Below are 23,713 nucleotides of genomic sequence, written 5' to 3'. Positions count from 1 at the left end.
CCAAGTGCTGGGATTAAAGGCATGTGCCACCACACACAGTAACATGCATAGTTTAAAAAAAAAAAAAATGTGATGGAGAGATGTCTTAGTGTTTGGGGTGCTTGCCTGTGAAGCCTTAAGGACCCATGATGGACTCTCCATGCCCCACAAGCCAGACGCACAAGGTTGTGGGTCCCTGGATCCTCCAGGGCCTGCCGTGGTTCCCCTTAAGGCCAGGCAACCATGGTGAGCACGCAGAAGAATCACTTTCTGGAGACAGTCTCTGTGAGCTGCTCGATTTACTCAATAGGGAAATGGGTTTATAAGCAGTTAAGGGTCCTAAATGTACACAGGTTGCTTGCTGATGCCTAGTTAGCACATGGGGACATACATTCCAGCATGTAGGCCATGGTAGAGTACAGGGGAATGGGCTGTGCATAGGTTGCTGACTGATACCATATAAGGAGTTTCCTAAGCAACTGGCCAAAGAAAGGTCACTGGGCAAAGAGTAAGTTCTGGTGTGCCAGGCTTGGAGAGGGAGTGGCCTCCTGTAGCCCAGGGGTTCTTAGCAGCTGCTGATAACTCCCCATTGTTTTTATAATGGGGCATTGCCATCCTGAGTGTACTTCATAATTTATCAGAGGTCCAGATAGAGCTAGATGGTACACCGGGACCTGATTAGTAGCAGCCTTAGTAATATTAGTTACTTGCTATTTGAGAAATTTTTATGAGACAGAGGGCTATAGGGTTTGCAATAGGGTTCCTATAACAAAGAGGTGGTAAGGAGTGGGAGAAGCCAAGTAACTAAAGGGTCAGAGAACTAGGTGGTAGGGTCTTCAGGCTTGTAGCAGTCAAGCAGCTCCTTGCTTAGTGTACATGATGGAAAAACAGTTTTTTGGAACTGGGCAAGAGATAAGAAAAACTTTTTTGTCCTTTTATCTTCAGGGGTCCAGTCACCCTAACTTTATCTGTCCTTTATTTTTCCCTCTCATGAGAAGACACCCCAACTGCTGTTAGGGGACAAGGGACACAAAGACATCAGATCCTTGCTACTTCCTGCTGAATGGGGCATGAAGTTGTGGCAGTTAGAGAGTCTCTCCCAGAGAGGGGGACTACTCTAACAGACCCCGTGAGTGCATTGTTGGAGTGCAGGAAGATAGTCTTGCAAAAGAACATTGGAGAGAAAGGATAAAAGTAAGGAGTTGGTGAGAAGTGAGCACATAGCAAACTGGTCCCACCTGGCAACTCAGGTAGATGGACTTGGATTGTCTCAGAACCATCAGCGCATGAGCTGGCTGGGATTTTCTCCCAGAACTGTTCATCGACTGGCACAGTAGTATTCGACACGGCCTGAATCTGTTTCCATATGGCTTGTAAAACAGATGAGAGATATTAGCAGAGTAATTAGAAACATATACACAACATTTAACCTTGACAATAGTCGTTGGGTGCCATTAAAAGCTGTACAAATATATATCTTTGGTCTCAGAACTTATATATTCTTAGATTTGAAAATAACCTTTTTGACATCTATAATTGTTTTTTTTTTTTCTATATTATAGAATTAGAACTATGGGGGACAATGTCTTAAGGTCTTATTTGTTTCCCCTCTTGGAAAGCCTTTGTTGTATTATTTAATAGACCATTCATATATTTAAGGTTCTTTTTTAATCTTTAGTTATACATTTCTCTCTGAGTGCTTGTTGCAGTCCGGTTAGCATTGCTGGTAGAAATCACCCAACCAAGAGCAGCTTCTGGGAAAAAGAGGTTTATTTGGCTTACAGGCTCGAGGGGAAGCTCCACGATGGCAGAGAAAAACGATGGCATGAACAGAGGGTGGACATCACCCCCTGGCCAACTTAAGGTGGAATACAGCAACAGGAGGGTGTGCCAAACACTGGCATGGGGAAACTGGCTATAAAGCCCATAAGCCCACCCCCAACAATACACTCCCCACAGGAGGCATTAATTCCCAAATATCCATCAGCTGGGAACCTAGCATTCAGAACACCTAAGTTTATGGGGGACACCTGAATTAAACCACCACAGTGCTTAAGACCAAGCAGATAGCCAAAATTTAATTAAAGATTAATTTTGGAGGTCACTAATGGCTCTCCAAAGAGACTTTAGGGACCCACAAGTAACCCGATAGCTTACTGGTGTTTTCTGTCTGTTAGGATGAGTCAGGGCTGTGCTGGCCAAGGAGTTTTCCCTTCTTTAGGAAGTCAGGAGGACTGATGGCTCCTCAGTTGTGACTCTCCTGTTTCAGACTGTACACCAATTTATTTGGGTCTCCATATCCTCCCTGCTCAGGAAGACAGGTGATTTACCAGGGGGCCAGGGTGTCCCATCATCTCCAGTGGCCTCATGACCTGGGAGCATAGGCCAAAATATGGGCCTTTTTGCTCCAATGAATCCAATTGGCTTTGGCTTCTTTGTAGGTAGTTAACACACTTAGAAAGGAAGTTACACCAGCCTGGATGTATGTACATATAGAGCACATTTGATTACTGAGGTAGGTTTAAAGAATGGTACAAGAGCTTTTAAAATCATTTTGTCCAGCCTTTTAGAATTTTGTTGTACTATGGCAGCATAAACCATATCTGAGGCATAGGAGGTAGGCACATCTTGGACTTTTAACTATCTAACGTTTATAAATACAGGCAGAACCTGTTACCAGTCTTGAAAACAATACCAAGAAATTTACAAACAAGCAAATTAACCTACAAATTATCTGAAAAGGACAAGTAAGACAGTATAAAGTCTTAGCACCTGTGTTTAAAAACATCTTTGGTTAGTTCACATACTTGTGTGGGTACCGATTACCCAGAGAACATTGAAAACAGAACCACACCATTATTTGAGCATGAGGCTGTACCCTAAAGTACAGAATATGCCTTAAGAGTTAATTTTGTTATAAGCAGTGGACTTAAGATGCCAGAAATGAGACAGTTACTTTATATACAATAGAGCAGATTCTGGTCTTTTTTGAGCCAAAACAGCTAGCTAAATTCTAATACAACCCTTGACAAATCTGTTTTGAAAGAAAAAACACCATTTGACAACCAATGCTTTTAGCTTAATCTTTTTTGTAAATTTATTTTTAAATTTTTTTTTATTTTTTATTTATTTGAGAGTGACAGACACAGAGAGAAAGACAGATAGAGGGAGAGAGAGAGAATGGGCGCGCCAGGGCTTCCAGCCTCTGTTAACGAACTCCAGACCGCGTGCGGCCCCTTGTGCATATGGCTAACGTGGGACCTAGGGAACCAAGCCTCGAACCGTGGTCCTTAGGCTTCACAGGCAAGCTCTTAACCACTAAGCCATCTCTCCAGCCCTTAGCTTAATCTTAATAGCCGTTGATTTTATGTATCATAGAAATTTTTATTAACATAAAACAATTTTATGTTTTCCGCAAGACTTAAATTTGATAAAGCTTAATCAAGCTATCCCAACATACTTATTTTAGCCTGAAAATTAGCTTTTTGCTCCTTAAAAGTTTGTAAACAGTTGAAAAATCTTTAACTTTAGACATGGTGTTTAGGTTTAGCCTGAAAATTCTTTCCTACACACGCACATCTTTGTCCATATACTTTAACATTCTGGTCTAAGTACCACTCCAAAAGCATTTTAACAAGCATTCTATGTCAAACATTGAAAAATATCTTCCCAGTTCCTTCAACTCATCTCATCCCCATAATCAACCACCTTTCTTATAAAAGACTATGAAGAGAAACTACACCAAATTAATTATTACCCACTGACAAGCAAGTAGTCTAGATTAAAGATAGTTTTATGTAATTATGTAATTAATTAATAATGTAATTATTATGTAATTAATACCTCTGACACCTGGAAATGATTTTTTTTTAATTTTTATTAGCATTTTCCATGATTATAAAAAAAATCCCATGGTAATGCCTCCCCCCATACTTTCCCCTTTGAAATTCCATTCTCTATCACATTACCTCCCCATCTCAATCAGTGTACTTACATTTATGCAATATGGAAATGATTTTATTAGGAGTAACTAAGGCAAATTTTGTTTCAGTCTTGAGACAGGCTGGCCTAGAAGTCAGGTCAGTTGCCTCATCCTTTTAAGTAACAGGACATTACAATCTTTTTCAAATACCTGGCAAATTATGAGTCACCACCTCAGAGAGAATTTTGTTGTTTTTAATAATTTTCTGTGTAAGTTGAAGTTGACTTAGAACATAAACTCAATAATTATATTTATGATACCATGTAACTGTTTACATAAAACTTCAGTTCACCATAGGCTTTAGTTAAATGTGACTTTTTTCTGACGCTTCGTGGTGCAGGCGCGGCGGGTGGCTGGCCGGCCGGGGCTGGAGCTCATGTGCACTGCTCAGCCCTGTCTTGTTCCCGGGCTCTCACCGGGGTCAGTAGGCATTGAGGGAATGGCCGAGATGACTGTCAGCCTGCCGGCCCGAGTCCTGCTTTGCAAAGGGGAAAGAATGGAGGGGGCCACTGGGAAGGGAGGTAGCCCCTGAGACCGCTGGGGGGGAGGGTGCTGGAGAAGGAGGAAGAGACATGGCATCTGCACAGGCGGAGGTACCCTTGTCTCAGCCCATGTGAGCCCGCCACTGGGCCCAAGCTGCTCTGGAGTGCTTGCAAAGCCAGCTTGTAGTTTTGTTGCTGCCCTAGTGGAGAAACTTGAAAGGAGATGAAAAAGGAGTGGGAAAATTTCCTTCCCGAACTTTGTGTTTCCTATCCAGATAAGTTATGCGGGTCACTGGGTCTGGGTCATGTCAATCCCCAGAAATCATCCAGGGGGTGACCTGGATTTTTCTCAGTCTAAGGAGATAGTTTGTCTGGGAGAGTTTAATTACCCTAACTTTCAGGAGTGCCCTTGATCTACGAATGTGTGATTCCTTTTGGTGGGAGACAATATTATTCATGATAGAAAAAGAGTGGGAAAAAGAAAAATAGCTCCCCCTGATGGAGGAAGGAGAAACCGAAACCTGCCAGCTCTCAAAAACGTGGAGGCAAGGACACATGGGCAGATATCTCCCAGTCCCTCTCGGAGAATACTCACCTATTCGGTCCCATCTCATTGGGTCTCTGTTCGGGCTCCAGCTGTGGGTCCCTGGGTCCTCCAGGCCGGCCTTGGTTCCCCCAAAGGCATCCAGACAACCGTGGTGAGCGTGCAAAAAAATCACTTTTGAGAGGTGGTCTCTGAACAGCTCGGTTTAACTAATGGGGTAGCCCCGGGGCCCTTAGCAGTGCCTGACACAAGGTGATGCAAGCATGCAAGGCTACATATGTGCACAAGGCGGTGTGTGCGTCTGGAGTTCAATTGCAGCAGCTGGAGGCTCTGACATGCCAATTCTCTCTGTCTCACTCTCTCATTAAAATATATATTTTTTTAATTAAAAAAATATATATATAGTATATATATTAAAATAAAAATATATTAAAAATATATTTATATTTTATATATATATTTATAAAAGAAAAGCAAATAGAAATTTGGGGGAAACAGGTTTCAGGAAGTAACACACATTTCTATATGAGAACTAAATCTTCAAAAATCCCACTGTTAATACATCTGAGAGTTCACTAGTAAGACAATAAAAATGCTTTTCTGATTCCTTAAGATAGTACCATTTGTCCAAGAGTCAACCAGAGAAATTACTAGAAAAACTGCTAAAAGCTGATTTCGTAGAATATTCTTAAATTTCTTGTGCTGAAGTGAAACAGCCACAATTAGCCATTTCTAAAAGTGCAAAACTCAGTAGTGTTTGTTTATGCAACCACCAGCTCTCTAGTTTCAACACTTTTCATCACATCTAAAATACCCTGAACGCAGTAATCATCTCCTCAGTTAGCTACCAGCTGCCTCTGCCTGGTGACTGAGGCGCTTTCTATGAACACACTGTATGCGACCTTTGGTGTCTGGCTTCTTGGGGTTCTTGTAGGAAGTGATTGTCCTTTGTAAAAACGGGAGCAAGGGGAGGAGTTACGTTGGTTGGTCTTTCTGACCCAAGGCTGTCAGGGCCTCGGGGGAGGAGCTGCTTCTCTCTGTAGCCACTTGGCCCCTGCCTTTTGGGAGTGGCGGCCAACGGGGATTCTGTGTGGACTTGTGTCGCGGGGCAGGGCTGGGAGAAGCCCGGCTCGTGCGGTGCCCGGCCCGCTGCCCGGCCCTCACCAGCCGCCGCTCTCCTTGCAGAACGACTGTGAGTACTGTCAGTATCACATCCAGGCCCAATACAAGAAGCTCAGCGCAAAGCGGGCTGACCTGCAGTCCACCTTCTCCGGGGGACGAGTTCCAAAGAAGTTCAAGGGTGCCAGCCTCAAAGAGCGGCTGTGTCAGGATGGTTTCTACTACGGAGGCGTTTCTTCTGCCTCCTACGCAGCCTCCATGTAAGACATTGCTCACGGCTTCTTTGTTTTTCCTTTCTTTTTCTTTCTTCTCCTTCTCCTTCTCCTTCTCCTTCTCCTTCTCCTTCTTCTTCTTCCTTTTTTTTTTTTTTTAAGGAAACCAGATTGTTGGACTTTACTGTAATTATCAAAGGATACTTATCTGGCTTAGAACTCCTGACCCTCCTGCCTCCACCTTCTGAGTGTTGGGATTACAGGTGTGAGCCGTTGTGCCCAGTTTCTGATGTTTTAAGCAGTTAATATCCTAGATTTAAAAAAAAAAAAAAAAACTTTTATTTTTTATTTACTTGAGAGGGAGAGAGAATGGGTGCACTAGGGCCACCAGCTGCTGCAAACGAACTTCAGATGCATGCACCGCCTTGTGCATCTATCTGACTTATGTGGGTCCTGGAGAATCGAACCAGGGTCCTTCGGCTTTGTAGGCAAGTGCCTTTACCACTAAGCCATCCCTCCAGCCCACTATTCTAAATGTTTAATCATCAATTATTATCTTTTAGACTTCTTAATTGAAAACAATATACCATGGTCATAAACCCCTCCTATCCCCTTCCTTTTCTTCCTCCCAAATCCCCACACCAGTTATTTTTAAGGTAAGTTCTTATATTTCTAGGTAAATGTATTGGCATATTTTTTGATGGTTTGGGCCCCTGAGCATAGCCTCAAGGAAATCTGCAGGCTGTCCTTCCTCTGTGACACAATGTGTCAGGCAGTTGGGATGTGAAGCTGTGGCCTTCAAAGCCTGCTTAGGTGGTGCTTAGAAGGACTTGGGTAGTTGGGAACAAGTGCATTGAGGATTCCCATGCCACAACCACCTTTGTTTTTTAGACAGAAAAAAGGAGAGAGAATGGGTATGCCAGGGCCTCCAGCCACTGCCAATGAGCTCCAGACGTGCGAACCCCCTTGTGCATCTGGCTAACATGGGTCCTGGGGAATCAAACCTGGGTCCTTTGGCTTTGCAGGCAAACGCCTTAACCGCTAAGCCATCCCTGCAAGCCCTCCCATGCCTTCTTGATCATCAGAGGATTGGAGTTTGCTGACTTTGCTTGGCGGGGGGGGGGGGGGGCTCTTGTCTCTGTAGTGCAGCAGGTATTGGACGCAAGAAGATTCAAACCACTCTAACTAACCTGGTTGTGAAGGGCACAGGCTCCATCATCCAGGAAACACAGCAAAAGCTTGGTAAGTCTTTCTCCATCTTGTGTTCCGTCTCCAGTTTAAATTCGCTATATTTGGGTTCGGCAGCGGCTGTCACTCATACCGATCATCTGCTCCTAGTAGACAATGTGTGGTCTAAGGAGGGCCCCCAGCCTGCGAGCAGGGCAGACGTTAATAAAAGCTGCATTTGGATCTCAGCTGTGTCTTAACTTTTTGTGTTTTCTAGACTGTCTTTTTTTTTTTAATATTGTTCATGGAAAGTATAGTATATAGTATATAAACATAGTATAAAATTATTTTTGTACATATATTTTTTATTGACAACTTCTATTCTTACAGACAACAAACCATTGTATTTCCCTCCCTTTCTCCACTTTCCCCTTCATAACTGCTCTCCGTCATGTACCCTCCCCCTTTCCATTAGTCTCTCTTTTAATTTGATGTCATCTTAATGTGATATCCAGTATTGGAATTTGTAGTATTAGGTTCCTGGTTGATTTTATCAGTTATCTATCGTTAAATAAGCCTAGGCCAATCAATGCCAGCGCACGTGTTCTTAGCAATCATGCATATTCCAGAAATGGTATATAAGGTGACCCCACAGACACTAGTTGTGTTGTGTTCTTTCTAAACATTTATCCTTGTTGTCCTACTTAGTCTGACTTTAGAAGTCAAGAGTTCTTTGTTTTCTCTTGATATTTTATCTTATTCATTTATACGTGATTAAGTTATGAATGCAGAATTTTAAAATGTCACGTGATATCAGGCCTTTTGGATTTTGAATTCTATTGATGTTGGCGTGTTTCAGGAATTCCCCAGAAGAGCTTGTCTTGTTCCGAGGAGTTCAGGGAACTGATGCGCTTACCCACGGTTGGAGCCAGAAACTTAAAACAACACTTAGCCAGAGCCACGGCTTCAGGTACGGCTGGCAGGTACAGCCAAGGCGCGTAGCTCTGAGTCCCCGCAGCCTCTCGCAGAACCCCTCAGTCTGTGGCCTGTGTTTTAGGAGTCTCGGAGAGCCCAAAACCTGCCATCCAGTCCATCTCGGCATCAGCCCTCTTAAAGCAGCAGAAGCAGCAGATGTTGGAGATGAGGAAGAGGAGATCAGAGGAGCTTCAGCGACAGTAAGCAGTGATCAGGTCTCAATTAGCTAAGAGTGAGTGAGGCTAGGCCTTACATGCTCATGTGAGTTACTAATCAAAGAAAGATAATTGTTCTGCTGACAGCTAGTTAGCATCTCCCAGCATGCCTGGTGTCTGAGTCTACTTTGAGTGTGGAAACCTCTCAACTCCGCCAAGCCCTGTGTGGGTGCTTTGTGGTTTTTGGGTTACTGTTTGTTGTTGCAGCGCCGGGGGCTGGTGTGTGGTAGGCAAGTGCTGTGCCACTGAGTCACACCCAGCCACACATTTTGTTACCGCTCCCTTCCTTAAAGAGGTCTACAAAGCTCCAGTGACGTTCCGAGCCCAGCTGTGCCATGCTCATCCCAGCAGCCTGCTGCCCAGTCTCCACGAATAGGGGCCGAGTTCCCCAGGTTGGAAGGGGCCGCAACCCCACAGATGCCCAAGCTTGGCAGAGGCATCTCGCAAGGGGACGATGTTCTCTTTTTTGATGAGTCACCACCACCAAGACCAAAACTGAGTGCAGCCGCCGAAGCTAAAAAGGTAACTGGGTTCTGTTTCCCTTTGCACCTGGCTTAGTGTTCTTCATGACAGAGTTTGACTTGCAAACTGTATATTATAAATGGCCAGGAAAGATAGTCACATAGGGGCTATTTGTCAGTCATGCCAAGTAGAGTCAAAGAAATTTTAAATGAAATGCTGTCATTGTAATACCATTAATTTACTGCAAGGAACTTATAAGGGCTCTTACCTCAACATGATGTTTTTTTTGTTTTCTGAGGTAGGGTCTCACTCTAGCCCAGGCTGACCTGGAATTCACTATGGAGTCTCAGGGTGGCCTCAAATTCATGGCGATCCTCCTGCCTCTGCCTCCCAAGTGCTGGGATTAAAGGCGTGCACCACCACACCTGGCCTCAACATGTTTTCTTACCAGTCTGAGGGAGGCAGCCTCCAGGAGGGTACCGTTTTGCAGCTGGGGACACTGGTGTTAGGGGGAATGCTTAGAATTGTTGAGGAGAGACTAGGAAATAGGGGCTTAATGCCAGCTTCTTAAGCTGTTGTTGGCAACCCCATATGGGGCTGCATAACCGAAAGTAGGAATTGTTAAAAAAAAAAAAAAAAAAGGACAACAGGAGAGATGGCTTAGTGGTTAAGGCGCTTACCAGTGAAGCCTAAGGACCCATGTTTAACTCCAGATCCCACGTAAGCCAGATGCACAGTGAGGCAAGTGCAAGCTTTCACTACAAAGTAACACAAGCATCTGGAGTTCAGTTACAGTGGCTGAGGCCCTGGCACACCAATTCTCTCACTCTAAAATTATTATTATTTTTTTTTAATGGTGACAGTAAAAGTTTTGGAACACACTGTAACCACAAATTACTCCAAAATCAAATACATGCTCAGGCTGTTTCTGCCAGCACTTGCACATGTTGCCTCAAACAGCTGCCTGGCTCTGCAGCATGAGGACTTTGCCCTGCACAGGCAGCCATACCACACAGCCAGCGGAGGCTGCCTGAGCCGCCTTGGTCACATTCGAGACAATTGTATGCTTGAATTGCAGTGTTTTTACTATGTGACGTTTTCTCTTCTTAGAGAAACATTAAAAACAACAAGCAAAGACTGGGCTGAAAAGATGGCTCAGCAGTTAAAGGCACTTGCCTTGCCTGCAAAGTCTGAGGGCCCAAGTTTCAATCCCCCAGTAACTCACGTAAAGCCAGATGCAGAAAGTGGCACACGTGCCTGGAGTATGATCACAGTGGCAAGAGGTCCTGGTGAACCAACTCTGTTTGCAAATATATAATAAATATATATATAATTTTTTAAAAGCAAAGATGGGCTGGAGAGATGTCTTAGAGGTTAAGACAATTGCTTTTGAAGCCTAAGGACTCATGTTTAACTCCTCAGATCCCACGTAAGCCAGATGCACAAAGTTGCACATGTGCACAAAGTGGCGCACACATCTGGAGCTTGATTACGGTGGCTGGGGGCTCTAGAGTGCCAGCTAATTCTCTCTCGCTCTCATTAAAAACATTTTTTCTAACCACCATTCTTTTTTTATTTTAGAGAGGATTTGGCACACCAGGGCCTCACCTACTGCAGTTGAACTCCAGGTGCTTGTACCACCTCGTAGGCATGTGTGACCTTGCATTTGCCTCATCTTTGTGCATCTGGCTTATGTGGGATCTAGAGTCAAACATGGGTCCTTAGGCTTTCCAGGCAAGCACCTTAACCGCTAAGCCATCTCTCCAGCCCTTTGCTATCATTCTTTAGCATAGAAGTAACAAACTAGTTTATATATGAAACGTGTTATATTAGAATGTTTTGTTTGGTTTTTCAAGGTAGGGTTTCACTCTATCTCAGGCTGTCCTCAAACTCACAGCGATCCTCCTACCTCTGCCTCCCAAGTGCTGAGATTAAAGGCATGCGCCACTGTGCCCTAAAATGTTTTGTTTGTTTTAAAAATTGTTGCTTGAGTTTCATTAAAAAATAAAAACATGGCTGGAGAAATGGCTTAATGGTTAAGTGCTTGCCTGTGAAGCCTAAGGACCCTAGTTCAAGGTTCTATTCCACAGGTCCCATATAAGCCAGATGCACAAAGGGGCACTTGCACCTGGAGTTCGTTTGCAGTGGCTGGAGTCCCTGGCGCACCCATTCTCTCTATCTGCCTCTTTGTCTGTCATCTCAAAAATAAATGAAAAAGAAGGAAAACAACAAAAATATCAAAATGATAAAAAGTATATGAATGAATGTTAAATCTGGGAGCAAACAGCATTTGAGAAGCAAAAGGTTCAGGAGTTCAAGGCCGGTCTGGGGTACATGAGACTGTCTCAAAAAATAAAAACTGCTAAGTCAATTTCCAAAAATTTCTGAAATATTGCTTGATATGCTTCTGATGTGTTGTACTACATGGTGAGATTGTAAAATCAAAACGCCAGTCAGCCCTGAAGTGCCGAAGAGGCCTTCCATTCTGAAACATCACAACCCTTAATTCTTCTGTATTTGAAAGAGAGAAGAAGAGGCAGAAGGCAGAATGAAAATACGCACGGAGCTAGGAAGGTGACTCACTTGGTAAAGTGCTTCCCTTGCAAGCCTGAGGACCTGAGTTTGATCCCCAGAACCCACCTAAACAAAAGCCAGGCATGATAGTATATAGTCCCAGCACTGGGGAGGCAGAGATAGGCTTGTCCCTGGGGCTCATGGGCCAGCCTACCTAAGTTCTAGGCTAAGGAAAGACCCTTTCTCAACAAACGAAAAGACGGAAAGAACCTGAGGAGCGACACCTAAGATTGTCCTTTGCCTCCACATGCAAATAAATGCACTTACATGCACAGACCCAAAATTAAATATAAATATTTCTTAGTATGAAAGTTTACTGACATCTTGTTTAAAACATTAGCTTGGGGGCTGGAGAGATGGCTTCGTGATTAAGGTGTTTGCCTGTAAAGCCAAAGGACCCAGGTTCAATTTCCCAGTACCCATGTAAGCCAAATGCACAAGGAGGCATATGCATCTGGAGTCTGTTTTCAGTGGCTAGAAGACTTGGTGTGCCCATTCTGTCTCCTCTCTCTGCTTGCAAATAAAGAAAATAAAATAATCTTTAAAAAAGCTTATCTATGTGAAAAATTATTTTAAAATAAGTTTATGACTCAGTCTAGCCCACACTGACCTGGAATTCACTAAGTAGTCTCAGGGTGGCCTCGAACTTGGCAATCCATCTACCTCTGCCTCCCACGTTCTAGTCTATTTTATGAACCTTTCTTCCTGGGATTGCATGAAAATGTTTCAGGCCCAAAGCATTTACAAATGGAAAAAGTTTATGAAGCCTTGGTTTAAAGAGTCTTTAGGGGCTGGAGAGATGGCTTAGCAGTTAAGGTGCTTACCTACGAAGCCTAAGCACCCAGGTTTGGTTTTCCAGGTCCCACATAAGCCAGATGCACATGGTGGTAGATGCATCTGGAGTTTGTTTGCACTAGCTAGAGACCCTGGCATGCCCATTCTCTCTCTCTCTCTCACTGTCTCTCTCTCTCTCTGCCTCTAATTAATAAAGCAAATAGTTTTTTGTTTTTTGTTTTTTTTTTTTAATTTTATTTGAGGGCTGGAGAGATGGCTTAGCAGTTAAGCACTTGCCTGCGAAGCCAAAGGACCCCGGTTCGAGGCTCCATTCCCCAGGACCCACATAAGCCAGATGCACAAGGTGGCTCATGTGTCTGGAGTTCATTTGCAGTGGCTGGAGGCCCTGGCATGCCCATTCTCTCTCTCTCAAATAAAATAGATTTTTTTGTTTATTTTTATTTATTTGTTAGAGAGAGAGAGAGAGAGAGAATTGAGCCAATGTCCTTTGGCTTCGCAGGCAAACGCCTTAATTGCTAAGGCATCTTTCCAGCCCCTAAATAAATCTTTTTTTTTTTTTTTTTTTTTTTTGGAGAATTCATATGGTGGCACATGTCTTTAATCTCAGCACTTGGGAGGCAGAGGTAGGAGGATCACTGTGAGTTCAAGGCCAACCTGAGACTACATAGTGAATTCCAGGTCAGCCTGGGCTAGAGTGAGACCCTATCCTAAAAACAAAAAATAACAACAAAAGACAGCAAGGGGGAGGGAAAAAAAAGGATCTTTAGGACTGGGGATAAGTGTGTGTTTAATGTGCACAAGGCCCGGAGTTTGATGCCCAGCATCAAGAAAGGAGAGAGGAGAGGAAAATGGTGAGGATCTTACAAGGCAGTCTTCCACAGAAGTCCAGTGAGGACAAGTGAGAGCTGAGTTGCTAGCTGGAGTGAGGCTGGGGACATGTAGGAACCCACCTGTTTACTTCCCCATCCCCAGTCGAGCCTTTCTCTGATTTTTTCTAGCTGTCAGTTTACAACCAAAGCAAGGGTCACACTCCTGAGCCAGCTTTACCTGTACGACAGTGATGATACACCAGTGTTAGCAGTTGCCCGCATTACTGCCCAGTACTTGGTACTCGTTAGTATGCTGGGCTCTTTACCACATATTTGGGCCACATTGTCTGGTTCCGTTCAGCCAGCTGTGACCTTAAGGGATAGACAGGGTCACCGTCTTGCAAATGTAGAAACCAAGGCTAAGAAACAGTTATTTGCCCATAGTTCATGCTAGTCAGGACAGCGTGGAATTCTGATTCTGAAGTTTCCAGAACTGTCGTGGGGGTCTCTTAAAGATCTAGAAAGATATGGTATAGCTGGTACTTAACTGTTTAGAGTTCCACAAACTGTGACTTTATTCTTCTACTAACAGACCTATCTCTGTGCTATCAATTGTTTTAAAATAATTTGTCTTTTTTTTAAAGCTTTATTTATTTATTTGAAAGTGATAGACACAGAGAAAGAGGTGGAGAGAGAGAGAATGGGTGCACCAGGCCTCCAGCCACTGTAAATGAACTCCAAATGCATGTGCTGCATTGCACATCTGGCTTACGTGGGTCCTGGGGAATTGATCCTCGAACCAGGGTCCTTAGGTTTCACAGGCAAGCGCTTAACCACTAAGCCATCTCTCCAGCCCTAATTTGTCTTTTTTTTAATAGCTTATTTATTTGAGAGAGACAGGTAGAGAGAGAATGGGCATACCAGGGCCTCCAGCCACTGCAAATGAACTCCAGATATGTGCACCACTTTGTGCGTCTGGTTTACATTGGTTCTGGGGAATCAAACTTGGGAGGCTTTGCATACAAGTGCCTTAACCACTGACCCATCTCTCCAGTCCTGTGCTACCAAACTGTAATAATTGTGTTTATAATGCTAGGTAAAATGAAATGCTTTTCCAGTTTCTGGCAGAGAAAACAGCTACGCCCCTGGTGCTTAGAAATCTAGATTCTTACCTTCCTCCTCTTTTTCTTCTAGTTAGCTGCTCTCGCAAAATTAAGGGCAAAAGGCCAGATTCTCACAAAAACAGATCCAAACAACATTGTAAGGAAGCTGAAAGGCCCCCAAGATGTGCTGGAAGTGAAGGAGCGTGTAGAAAAGAACAACGCATCTCCAGAAGGTATCTCCGTTTCCGCCAGTGGTGGGAGAAAGATCAGCAAAGAGTTCTAAAGCAAACATCAAATCAAGTCCAGGCTGACCTTAAAGTCCCTACCCTTCTGTCTCAGCCTTTCAGGGGCTTGGATTATAATCATGTACCACCATGGCTGGCTCATTAAATTATTCTTTTGGTGTTTTTTCCAAGCCAGTCTTTGCTGTTGTTTCCTCCTACAGAATACCTAGTAATTCGATATAAAATTATGCACCATTTAAACAAGGATTGCTCATTGACTCTTTACACATTTATATTAAGGCATTAATGATTTATTTGTTTTACCTTGCTTAATTTTTAGTTTTAAAACCTCATAATTGATTATACCAATTTTAAATCTAAGGTTTTTGTTTTTATTGATTTCATCATAATAACAAGGAAAAGACCTTAATCTCAAGACAGGTGTGCCACCCCATGTTCTAAGCTATACCTCTCTGTTTGCCTAGTCATTTTTCTTCAATGTAGGGTCGCGCACTAGCCCAGGCTGACCTGGAATTTACTGTATAGTCTCAGGCTGGCCTTAACTCAGAGATCCTCCTACCTCTGCCTCTCAAGTGCTGGGATTAAAGGCACGCACCACCATGCACAGCTTTTTTATTTATTTTTGAGACAAGGTCTCATTATGTAGCCCAAGCTGGCCTCCTTGATCCTTCTCAGTGCTGGGATCATTTATGTGCTAGCATAATGTGTGTTTTGCTCATTCGAGATGTCTCCCCTGTTGGGACTAACTGCAGTGCATGGAGGCTGGAGGGCCTCACAGCCGAGGAGAGGGTGGGAGGAGGAAGAATGGGTGAGGCAGACTGGTTTTGTTAATTTTCTCAGTAACAGCTAATGTTTTCCTTTCTGCTGCAGCAGAGGATGAGTTAGAGCCGGCCAAGAAAAGAAGAAGAGAGCAGCTTGCCTACCTGGAATCTGAGGAATTCCAGAAAATTCTAAAAGCCAAGTCAAAACACACTGACATCCTGAGAGAGGTGAGGGTCAGGGGGTCGCTGTCCTCCACGCCTCATTGCTTTGTGGTTGGACTGGGAACCTGCTTCTCTTACATAAACCAAGACATAGCTAAATGGTGGTTTGTTCAGTTTGCTTTGAAAATCAGGAATATTTCATATAAATATTAACTTTGCCTTTGTCCTTGCCCTGAAGAACAGCAGTTATCTCTTATTTAAGTAGACTACAGTATTATTATTAAAAAAAAAATGTTTGCAGCCTGGCATGGTGGTGCATCTTTAATCCCAGCACTCATGAGGCAGAGGTAGGAGGATCACCATGAGTTCAAGGCCACCCTCAGACTACATAGTGAATCCCAGGCCAGTCTGAGCTAGAGAGACCCTACCTCAAAAAATAAAAAAGAGAGTCATGGATATGTAATTTCATAGTCTAACCAAATGCAAACTTTTTTTTTTTTTTTTTTGGTGGTACATGCCCAGCAGCTCAGTATAATTTTAGCTCTTTTCTTACCTGCAATATGATTATTTTTTCCACTCATATTTTATTGGTATTTCAAATGCTATCAATCAGTAACTAACCCCATCACTCTGATGCCCTTCTTTAATAACAAGTACTTTATTGCTTCCTTTATTTAAAATAAAACTCATGGAAAATATTAGTTGCCTACCCCAGGTAGTTTCAAAGACAAAAGTAATATATTAGCTAATGTAAAAGAACAAAGGAGAATATGTCTGACAGAGTATTGCATCGTGTAAATGCTTGGCTGCAGTTTACCCTAGAAGAAATGATGAAGTAGGCAAAGGGTTGGCTTTTTAAAATTTATTTATTTGTTGGCGAGAGAGTATGGGCACACCAAGGCCTCCAGCCACTTAAAACTCCAGATGCACGTGCCACCTTGTGCATCTGGCTTACATGGGTACTAGGGAATCAAACCTGAGTCCTTAGGCATCACAGGTAAGTGCCTTAACCACGGAACCAACTCTCCAGCTCTGAGCCTTGAATTTTTAAGTGTCAATGAGGCAGCTATAGATGAGGGCCCATGTAAATGTGTTTTCTTAGTAACTTAAGGTACCATGGGCATGTTTAATATGGAGTTTTTTGTTGGTGGAGTTTTTTTGGGGGGGTGGAGGGGACAGGGTCTCACTCTAGCCCAGGCTGACCTAGACCTTATTCTGTAGTCAAGGTCATTCGGCTTTGCAGGCAAGTGTCTTAACACTAAGCCATCTCTCCAGTCCCTGGTTTTTTAAATTTTAATTTTGTTTTTATATATTTGAGAGAGAATGAATATGGGTGCATCAGGGCCTCTAGCCACTGCAAACAAACTCCAGATCCATGTGCCATCTTGTGCATCTGGCTTACGTGGGTCCTGGGGAATTGAACCTGGGTCCTTTGGCTTTGCAGGCAAGTATCTTAACCGCTAAGCCATCTCTCCAGTCCCTGAGTTGTTTTTTTTTTTAATAGTGAATTAACTGAGTTATTAATTAAGGTGGATGCAGGAGTCTAAGGCAAGTAGTTCTGGATTCTTGAGGCAAGCCTGGGCTTCATAGTGGGTTCAAGCTAACTTGGACTATGTAGTGAGATGTTTCTGGGGAAAAAGCATAATGAGAAACCAAAGTACAGTCATCCCTCATTATACACAGGGGCTGCCCGTTGTACTGTCAGGGTATTAGTGTGTTTTAAAACAATGCACAAATAACAGTTCAGTTCTAGGGTTCTAATCAGGTTTCTTGTACAGTTGTCCTCTGGAGCAGATAACATCCTTGCGGGACAAGGAATAATCCTGCATAGTATGGGAATTCCTCCATGCAGTGCGCAGACAGGAGTATCCTGTTTCTTGCCAGGGGTAGACGTAGCAATCATTGGGTTATCAGAATAGTGTGCACACAGATTTTCAGAATGTCCCCTGAGGAGTACCACTGCTCCCAATGATCTACTTTTCTCATTATTGGTTAATAACTAAGAAGACGCTTACAAGTCATAAATCGTCTCCTCAGTGCGCTGAAACCCAGACAGAAGAGAAGCCTAGACATGAGCTGAGCTCCTTCCTCTGTGTTCCCAAAGGCCATAGCTACACTGACTGCAGGGCGTCGTCCTCTTTCTGCATAAACATCTCGCTGCCCCGTCCTTACACCCTGCGCTCCTGCTAAGTATTTGGTGTGGAGACCAGAACCTAAAAGACCGGGCTCTTTCCTAGGGGCCCTGTGTTTGTGAAGTCTGTGCTGGAGCAGTACAACGCGCCTGCCAGCTGGTGCACGCTCTCTCTTAATCACGCTGTGAATCATGCCAGTGGCTTTTAACTTGAATTGATCATTTTCAGGCCAAGTGCTTCTACCTTTTCTATTCTTTCATATTTCAAGGGCTCTTTTCTACATATTATCTTTGGTTTGCAGGGGGTTTTGTTGAGGTAGGGTCTTACTCTAGCCCAGACTGACCTGGAATTCACTATGTAGTCTCAGGGTGGCCTCAAACTCATGGTGATCCTCCTGCCTCTGCCTCCCTGAGTGCTGGGATTAAAGGTCTGCTCCACCACACCCAGCTCTAGGTTTGCAGTTTTTGAAGTAGTGCGTTTGGTCCTCTAACATTTACCCAGTCTCTTCAGCTCTGTTCTATTACTGAAGTAAATCAGAAGAATAACTTGAATTCCTCCTAGCGTTCTGCCTGAGCATAAATTGGATTTGGTTTAGTACTCTGTGTGTTTTGTCACTCAGACTGAGGCTGAGCTGCAGGAATCCTATTTCGAGCCACTGGTGAAAAAAGAGCAAATGGAGGAAAAGATGAGGAACATCCGGGAAGTGAAGTGCCGGGTTGTGACGTGCCAGACGGTGAGTGCAGGGCAGGGGCGCAAACCACGGCCTGTGTTTGTGCTGGTGCCACACAGCGGGGGTTGAGAACCGTGCGCTGTGGGGCCATATCTGGTAACGTGCCATTTAACTAGGCTGGCAAACAGCCTGGGATAGACAAGATTCAGCCTCCCTGCCTGACCTGGCTGTAGAGCTGCATAGGTAGTGTAGGTAGGAGAGATTCTGTTTGATGCCACCTCCCAGTTCCACAGGCTCTCTTCCAACCTCTTCCCCTCCGGACACTGGGCCCCTAGTGCTCTTGGTCAAGTTCCGATGCACTGCCGACAACCAGTGCTCTTGTCCCAGAGACCTTGGCTGAACTTCAAACCAGATTTTTAGAGATAAAGTCTTACTATGTAGGCTCATATTAGCCTGGAAAGCATGTGACTCAGTCGGGCTTTGAACTTGTAATCCCTCTGCTTTAGCCTCCCGAGTGCCGAGATTACAGGCCTGTGCCACCAGAGCCCTAATGTCAATCTTCGTAACATCCAGTGTCACCGGAGGTTATTATGTGCTTGCTGCTTGACCAGGATGGGGGACATTAGAAAACGTGGTGATGGTATGTGGGCGAGTGAAGAAGTGATTAGAGAGTCTGGCATGGTGACTATGATTCCAGCATTTGGAGGCTTCAGCAGGAGCATCACTACGAGTTTGAGCCCAGCCTGGAATAGTGAGTTCTAGGACACCCTGAGTTGCAAAGTAAAGCCCTGCCTTTAAGAAGTCAAAAAGAGGGGCTGGAGAGATGGCTCAGTGGTTAAGGCGATTGCCTGCAAAGCCAAAGGACCCAGGTTTGATTCCCCTGGACTCATGTAATCCAGATACACACGGTGGCTCATGCGTCTGGAGTTGGTTTGCAGCAGCTGGATGCTCTGGCATGCTCAGTGGGCTCATTCACTCTCTGTCTCTTTCTCTCCTCAAACAAATAAAATTAAAAAATAGGGCTGGATAAATGGCTTAACAGCCAAGGAACTTGCTTGAAAAGCCAAAGGACGCCGGTTCAATTCCACAGGACCGCATTAGCCAGATGCACAAGGGGCACATGCATCTGTAGTTCATTTGCATTGGCTGGATACCTTGGTGTGCCCATTCTCTCCCTCTCTCTCTCTTTCTCCCTACTTCTTCCTCTTTCTCTCTCAAATAAATGAATGAATGAATTCTTTAAATAAATAAATAAATAAAGGCTGGGCGTGGTGGCACACACCTTTAATCCCAGCACCCAGGAAGCGGAGGAAAGGAGGATCGCATGAGTTCGAAGCCACCCTTACATGGTGAAATCCAGGTTATCCTGAGCTAGAGTGAGACCTTACCTCAAAAAAACAAATAGGGCTGGAGAGATGGCTTAGCGGTTAAGCACTTGCCTGTGAAGCCTAAGGACCCCAGGTCGAGGCTCGGTTCCCCAGGTCCCACGTTAGCCAGATGCACAAGGGGGCGCACGCATCTGGAGTTTGTTTGCAGTGGCTAGAAGCCCTGGCGCGCCCATTCTCTCTCACTCCCTCTATCTGTCTTTCTCTCTGTGTCTATCGTTCTCAAATAAATTAATTAATTAATTAAATAAAATTTAAAAAAAACAAATAAATAAATATGAAATAAAAAAGAGCCAGGCATATTGGCACATGCCTTTAATACCAGTACTCGGGAGGCAGAGGTAGGAGGATCACTGTAGGTTCAAGGTCAGCCTGGGCTAGAATGAGACCCTACTTTGAAAGCAACAACCACAGCAAAAAAAAGAGATCACTTGGAGATAAGTTGGTCATTCCCCGCAATGACCTCCTTGCTAACGGGAGAGCAGAAGTTCTCATGGCTGGGAGAGCTGAGAGCAGCCTCCGAAGCGCCTGGCCCTCACGACGTGTGCTCTGCGCAGTGTGCCTACACCCACTTCAAGCCCCTGGAGAGCTGCGTCAGCGAGCAGCACGGCCTCCGCTGGCATGATGGCGTGAAGCGGTTCTTCAAGTGTCCCTGTGGAAGCCGGACTGTCTCCCTCGACAGGCTCCCAAATAAGCACTGCAGGTAGGACAGTTACATGGGCGTCTCTGTCCAGTGCAGCATGCTGCCCCCTGTGGTCGCGAGTCCATCAGCCCACGCCGCCCTACAGCCCGGCACCACTAGGACCGGCTGCGAGCTGAGAGCGAGGCGGGCCCCTTCCTCTGTGCGGCTGCGTCGCCGACACTTGGTGGCGTGCCCTGCCCTAGGAGGGGAGAATGTGTGCGGCAGGCTGGGTTGTCTGTCTGGGGAAGCAGTGAGTGCGGATCTTAAGTGGAGATGGTCTTCATCCACCAGGCGGCACTTGATTTTCTAAGAATGGTGCTTCCCTGGGCCTTTCTTCATCCGTTTTGATCCACAGCGTATTGTCCAATAAGAATGAATTGAAACCCAGATTGAGTTCTCTGTCGTGCCATCCCCTGAAACTCCACCTCTGAAAGCCTCCGGTTTTCCAAGGAGTTGAAGACCATTTCTTTTTTCCTTTTTTTTTTTTCCTCAATTTTTATTAACATTTTCCATGATTTTAAAAAATATCCCATGGTAATACCCTCCCTCCCCCCACTTTCCCCTCTGAGATTCCATTCTCCATCATGTCCCCTCCCCGTGAAGCCCGTTCCTTAAGTCAGCAGAGCACTGAGTCTCCATAGCTTTATTGCACAACCGCAGATGTGACCTGTGGCCTGAAGCCACGTTACGCAGCTCTTCGCGGAATACAAGGCTTCTCTTTCCCGAGTGACCTCCCTCCTCCCGTCCCTGTTGTCCGTGTGTGGGGCAGAGTGTCAGTTCCTCGCCACTCAGTAAACCCGTCTTTTCCGTTTCAGTAACTGTGGCCTCTACAAATGGGAGCGGGATGGAATGCTGAAGGTATGCATATTGACCCCTTACTGTAGCACAGAATCAGCGATAATCAACGTAAAAAGAGGAAAGGTTCACTTTGGCTCACAGTTTTGGAGGTTTTTGCTCTGGTCAGTTGGCCCTGTTGCTTTTCCTGTCGTAGTGAGGCAGCGCATCGTGGTGGGGGCGTACGGCAGAGGAGGCCTGGTTAGCCCAAGAGCTGGCATGAAGAGGCGAAAGGCACAGGCCGACAGTGCCATGCAAGGGCTCACTCCAGTGACTTAAACCTCTTGTTAGGTTCCACGGCTTCCCAGGAACGCCAAGCTGAGGCCATGTGGCACATGGGCTTTGGGGGGACAGTCCACTTCTAGTCTAGCAGTAATCACTTGTGTGCTGATTTGTAACAAGATTGATGACTTAGGTAAATAACGGTAAGCCATTTCTTATTACGGTACTCTCGTTTTTCTAGGAAAAGACTGGTCCAAAGATAGGAGGAGAAACCCTGTTGCCAAGAGGGGAAGAACACGCCAAGTTTCTGAATAGCCTTAAATGACCCTAACTTCAAACATCTCCACATCCCACCTTGCTTCTGGTGACTCTGGCAAAGCAAGAGATTGGTTCTCTATTTTCCATTGGCCTGATAGACACTGTGAGAAAGAAATGCTTGGTGAGCCCGTCGGTCTTGCCTGCATTCTTTCTTCTGATGTGTCAGCTCGACCCCATAGTTGACATTCACACATACGTGGAAATCATGATGCCGTGTCTCTGTGCTCACCACAGGGGAGAGCTAGGGAAGTACAGGAACGTTCGCTCCAGAACTGAAAGATGAGCCGAGAGCTGTGCCCCTTCCCCTGAGTTACAGGGTGGATACGTTCCTTACGGTGAGGTCACAGTCTAGTGTGATACATACGGACGGAGAGAGAGTGCCGTGAGCACACCGTGATGTTGTGCAGCTTTGAGCTAGGAACATGTAAAGTCTCACCATTTTTCAGTATGGATTTATTTATTTAAGTATAGCTTCAAGGTTCTTTTACACTCCTAATAAAAGCGCATGTACAGGGGCTGGAGAAATGGCTCAGCGCTTGCTTACAAAGCCTGATGGCCTGGGTTCGATTCCCCAGTACCCATGTAAAGCCAGATGCCCAAAGTAGCGCATGTGTCTGCAGTGGCTTACCCGTTCTCCCTCTCTGTGTCTTCCTCGCTCTCAAATAAATAAATGTTTTTATTAAAAGAAAGCTGTTTTTAAAAGCATATTGAGAGCTTGATTAGCTGTGGAGTATGACTGAAGAAGAAATGGTCTGAGGAGAATCCCACAGGGTTTGGGGTTGCCCATATACTTATATACATCAAGTGAATTTAAGGTTCAAAACCTATACAAATTACCCCAGCAAACAATTCTGCTTTAGGAGTTTTTATTCTGTTTGTTTTTCCCCGAGGTAGGGTCTCACTGTAGCCCAGGCTGACTTGGACTAACTCACTTTGTAGTCCCGGGCTGGCCTTAAACTCACTGAGATTCTCCTACCTTGGCCTCCCAAGTACTGGGATTAAAGGCATCTGCCCCCATGACTGGCAGTGTAGGAGATTCTATTGCCCGGGCAACCTGATTTTTCAAGTACCATTTGAACCACATGAACACTGGTACTGTCTGCGGGTTGATGAAATTGGTCCAATTCTTGTGCTGGAATTTGAACTCTTAACTGGAAGAGTCGGTTTCCTCCAAGACGGCATCATGTGTGGAATGTGATGCCTAAGGGAGATAGTTAGAGAAGGGAGTTGGTTTAGGATTTCAAGATCCAGAGATAAAGTTCACAAGCCTGGGGTTTCATACAGCTTTGCTCTCTGGGAAGAAAGTGCTAGAACTAGTATTGTGCTTTTAGGAGTATTTCACTTGCCAGAAGGGGTTTTAATTTGTTTTTTAATTTAACTAACAAAAGAAGAAAATGTTATTAATAAGAACCAAAAAGCACTTGAAACTGATGATTTTAAGTGCTCATATAGAATAGACGCTTGTCCCGTCAACTTGAAGCAGTAATGTGTACATAGTAATTAAAAATCATACTTGAACAGCAGGTTGTGTTTTGATGGAGTAAACTTTGTATAAGAAAAAACGTTTGAGAGCATGCATGTCCACTCGTGTGCTTTTCATGAGATGTTCAGTATGCTTGGAAAGCCTCATGGTGGCCTGAACCTGGATGTCTTTCCTTTTAAATTTTGATTTTTAAGTAATTTGATAGTCTAACGGAGCTACTTCTCATTTGCACTGAATCTCAGGAGCTTCCATGTGAGGGACCTTTGGGTGCCCAAGGGTGAGATGCAGTAGAGAGGGGCACACACCCAGAAGCCTTCAAAGTATTCATCAGTGAGACTTATTCTAATTCCGCCTTACAATGCTTTTTGTCAATGTGTATTAAATACTTTCGTACAAACACA

At 44.6% G+C, this 23,713-nt stretch overlaps 1 protein-coding gene across 7 annotated transcripts in view; it reads left to right on the top strand.

Moving 5' to 3' along the window:
* The window catches only part of Mcm10 (minichromosome maintenance 10 replication initiation factor), a 41,133-nt gene extending 17,420 nt beyond the window's left edge, over positions 1-23,713 (top strand). For 5 of the 7 annotated variants that reach the window (XM_045135113.1, XM_045135112.1, XM_045135114.1 and 2 more), the window contains 11 exons: positions 6,173-6,366; positions 7,463-7,560; positions 8,345-8,455; positions 8,543-8,660; positions 8,969-9,197; positions 14,510-14,651; positions 15,534-15,652; positions 18,338-18,451; positions 20,331-20,476; positions 21,271-21,313; positions 21,753-23,713. In XM_045135113.1, the coding sequence (XP_044991048.1) occupies positions 6,173-6,366; positions 7,463-7,560; positions 8,345-8,455; positions 8,543-8,660; positions 8,969-9,197; positions 14,510-14,651; positions 15,534-15,652; positions 18,338-18,451; positions 20,331-20,476; positions 21,271-21,313; positions 21,753-21,836 (1,398 nt within the window). In that variant the 3' untranslated portion in view covers positions 21,837-23,713. The remainder of the gene's footprint in view (positions 1-6,172; positions 6,367-7,462; positions 7,561-8,344; positions 8,456-8,542; positions 8,661-8,968; positions 9,198-14,509; positions 14,652-15,533; positions 15,653-18,337; positions 18,452-20,330; positions 20,477-21,270; positions 21,314-21,752) is intronic. The other 2 variants (XM_045135115.1, XM_045135110.1) reach the window with 1 other exon arrangement.

Source organism: Jaculus jaculus, chromosome 15 (assembly GCF_020740685.1).
Source record: "Jaculus jaculus isolate mJacJac1 chromosome 15, mJacJac1.mat.Y.cur, whole genome shotgun sequence".
NCBI classification, from domain to species: Eukaryota; Metazoa; Chordata; class Mammalia; order Rodentia; family Dipodidae; genus Jaculus; species Jaculus jaculus.
The sequence above is the reverse complement of the archived record's forward strand: the minus strand, read 5'-3'. Positions and strand labels throughout refer to the sequence as shown.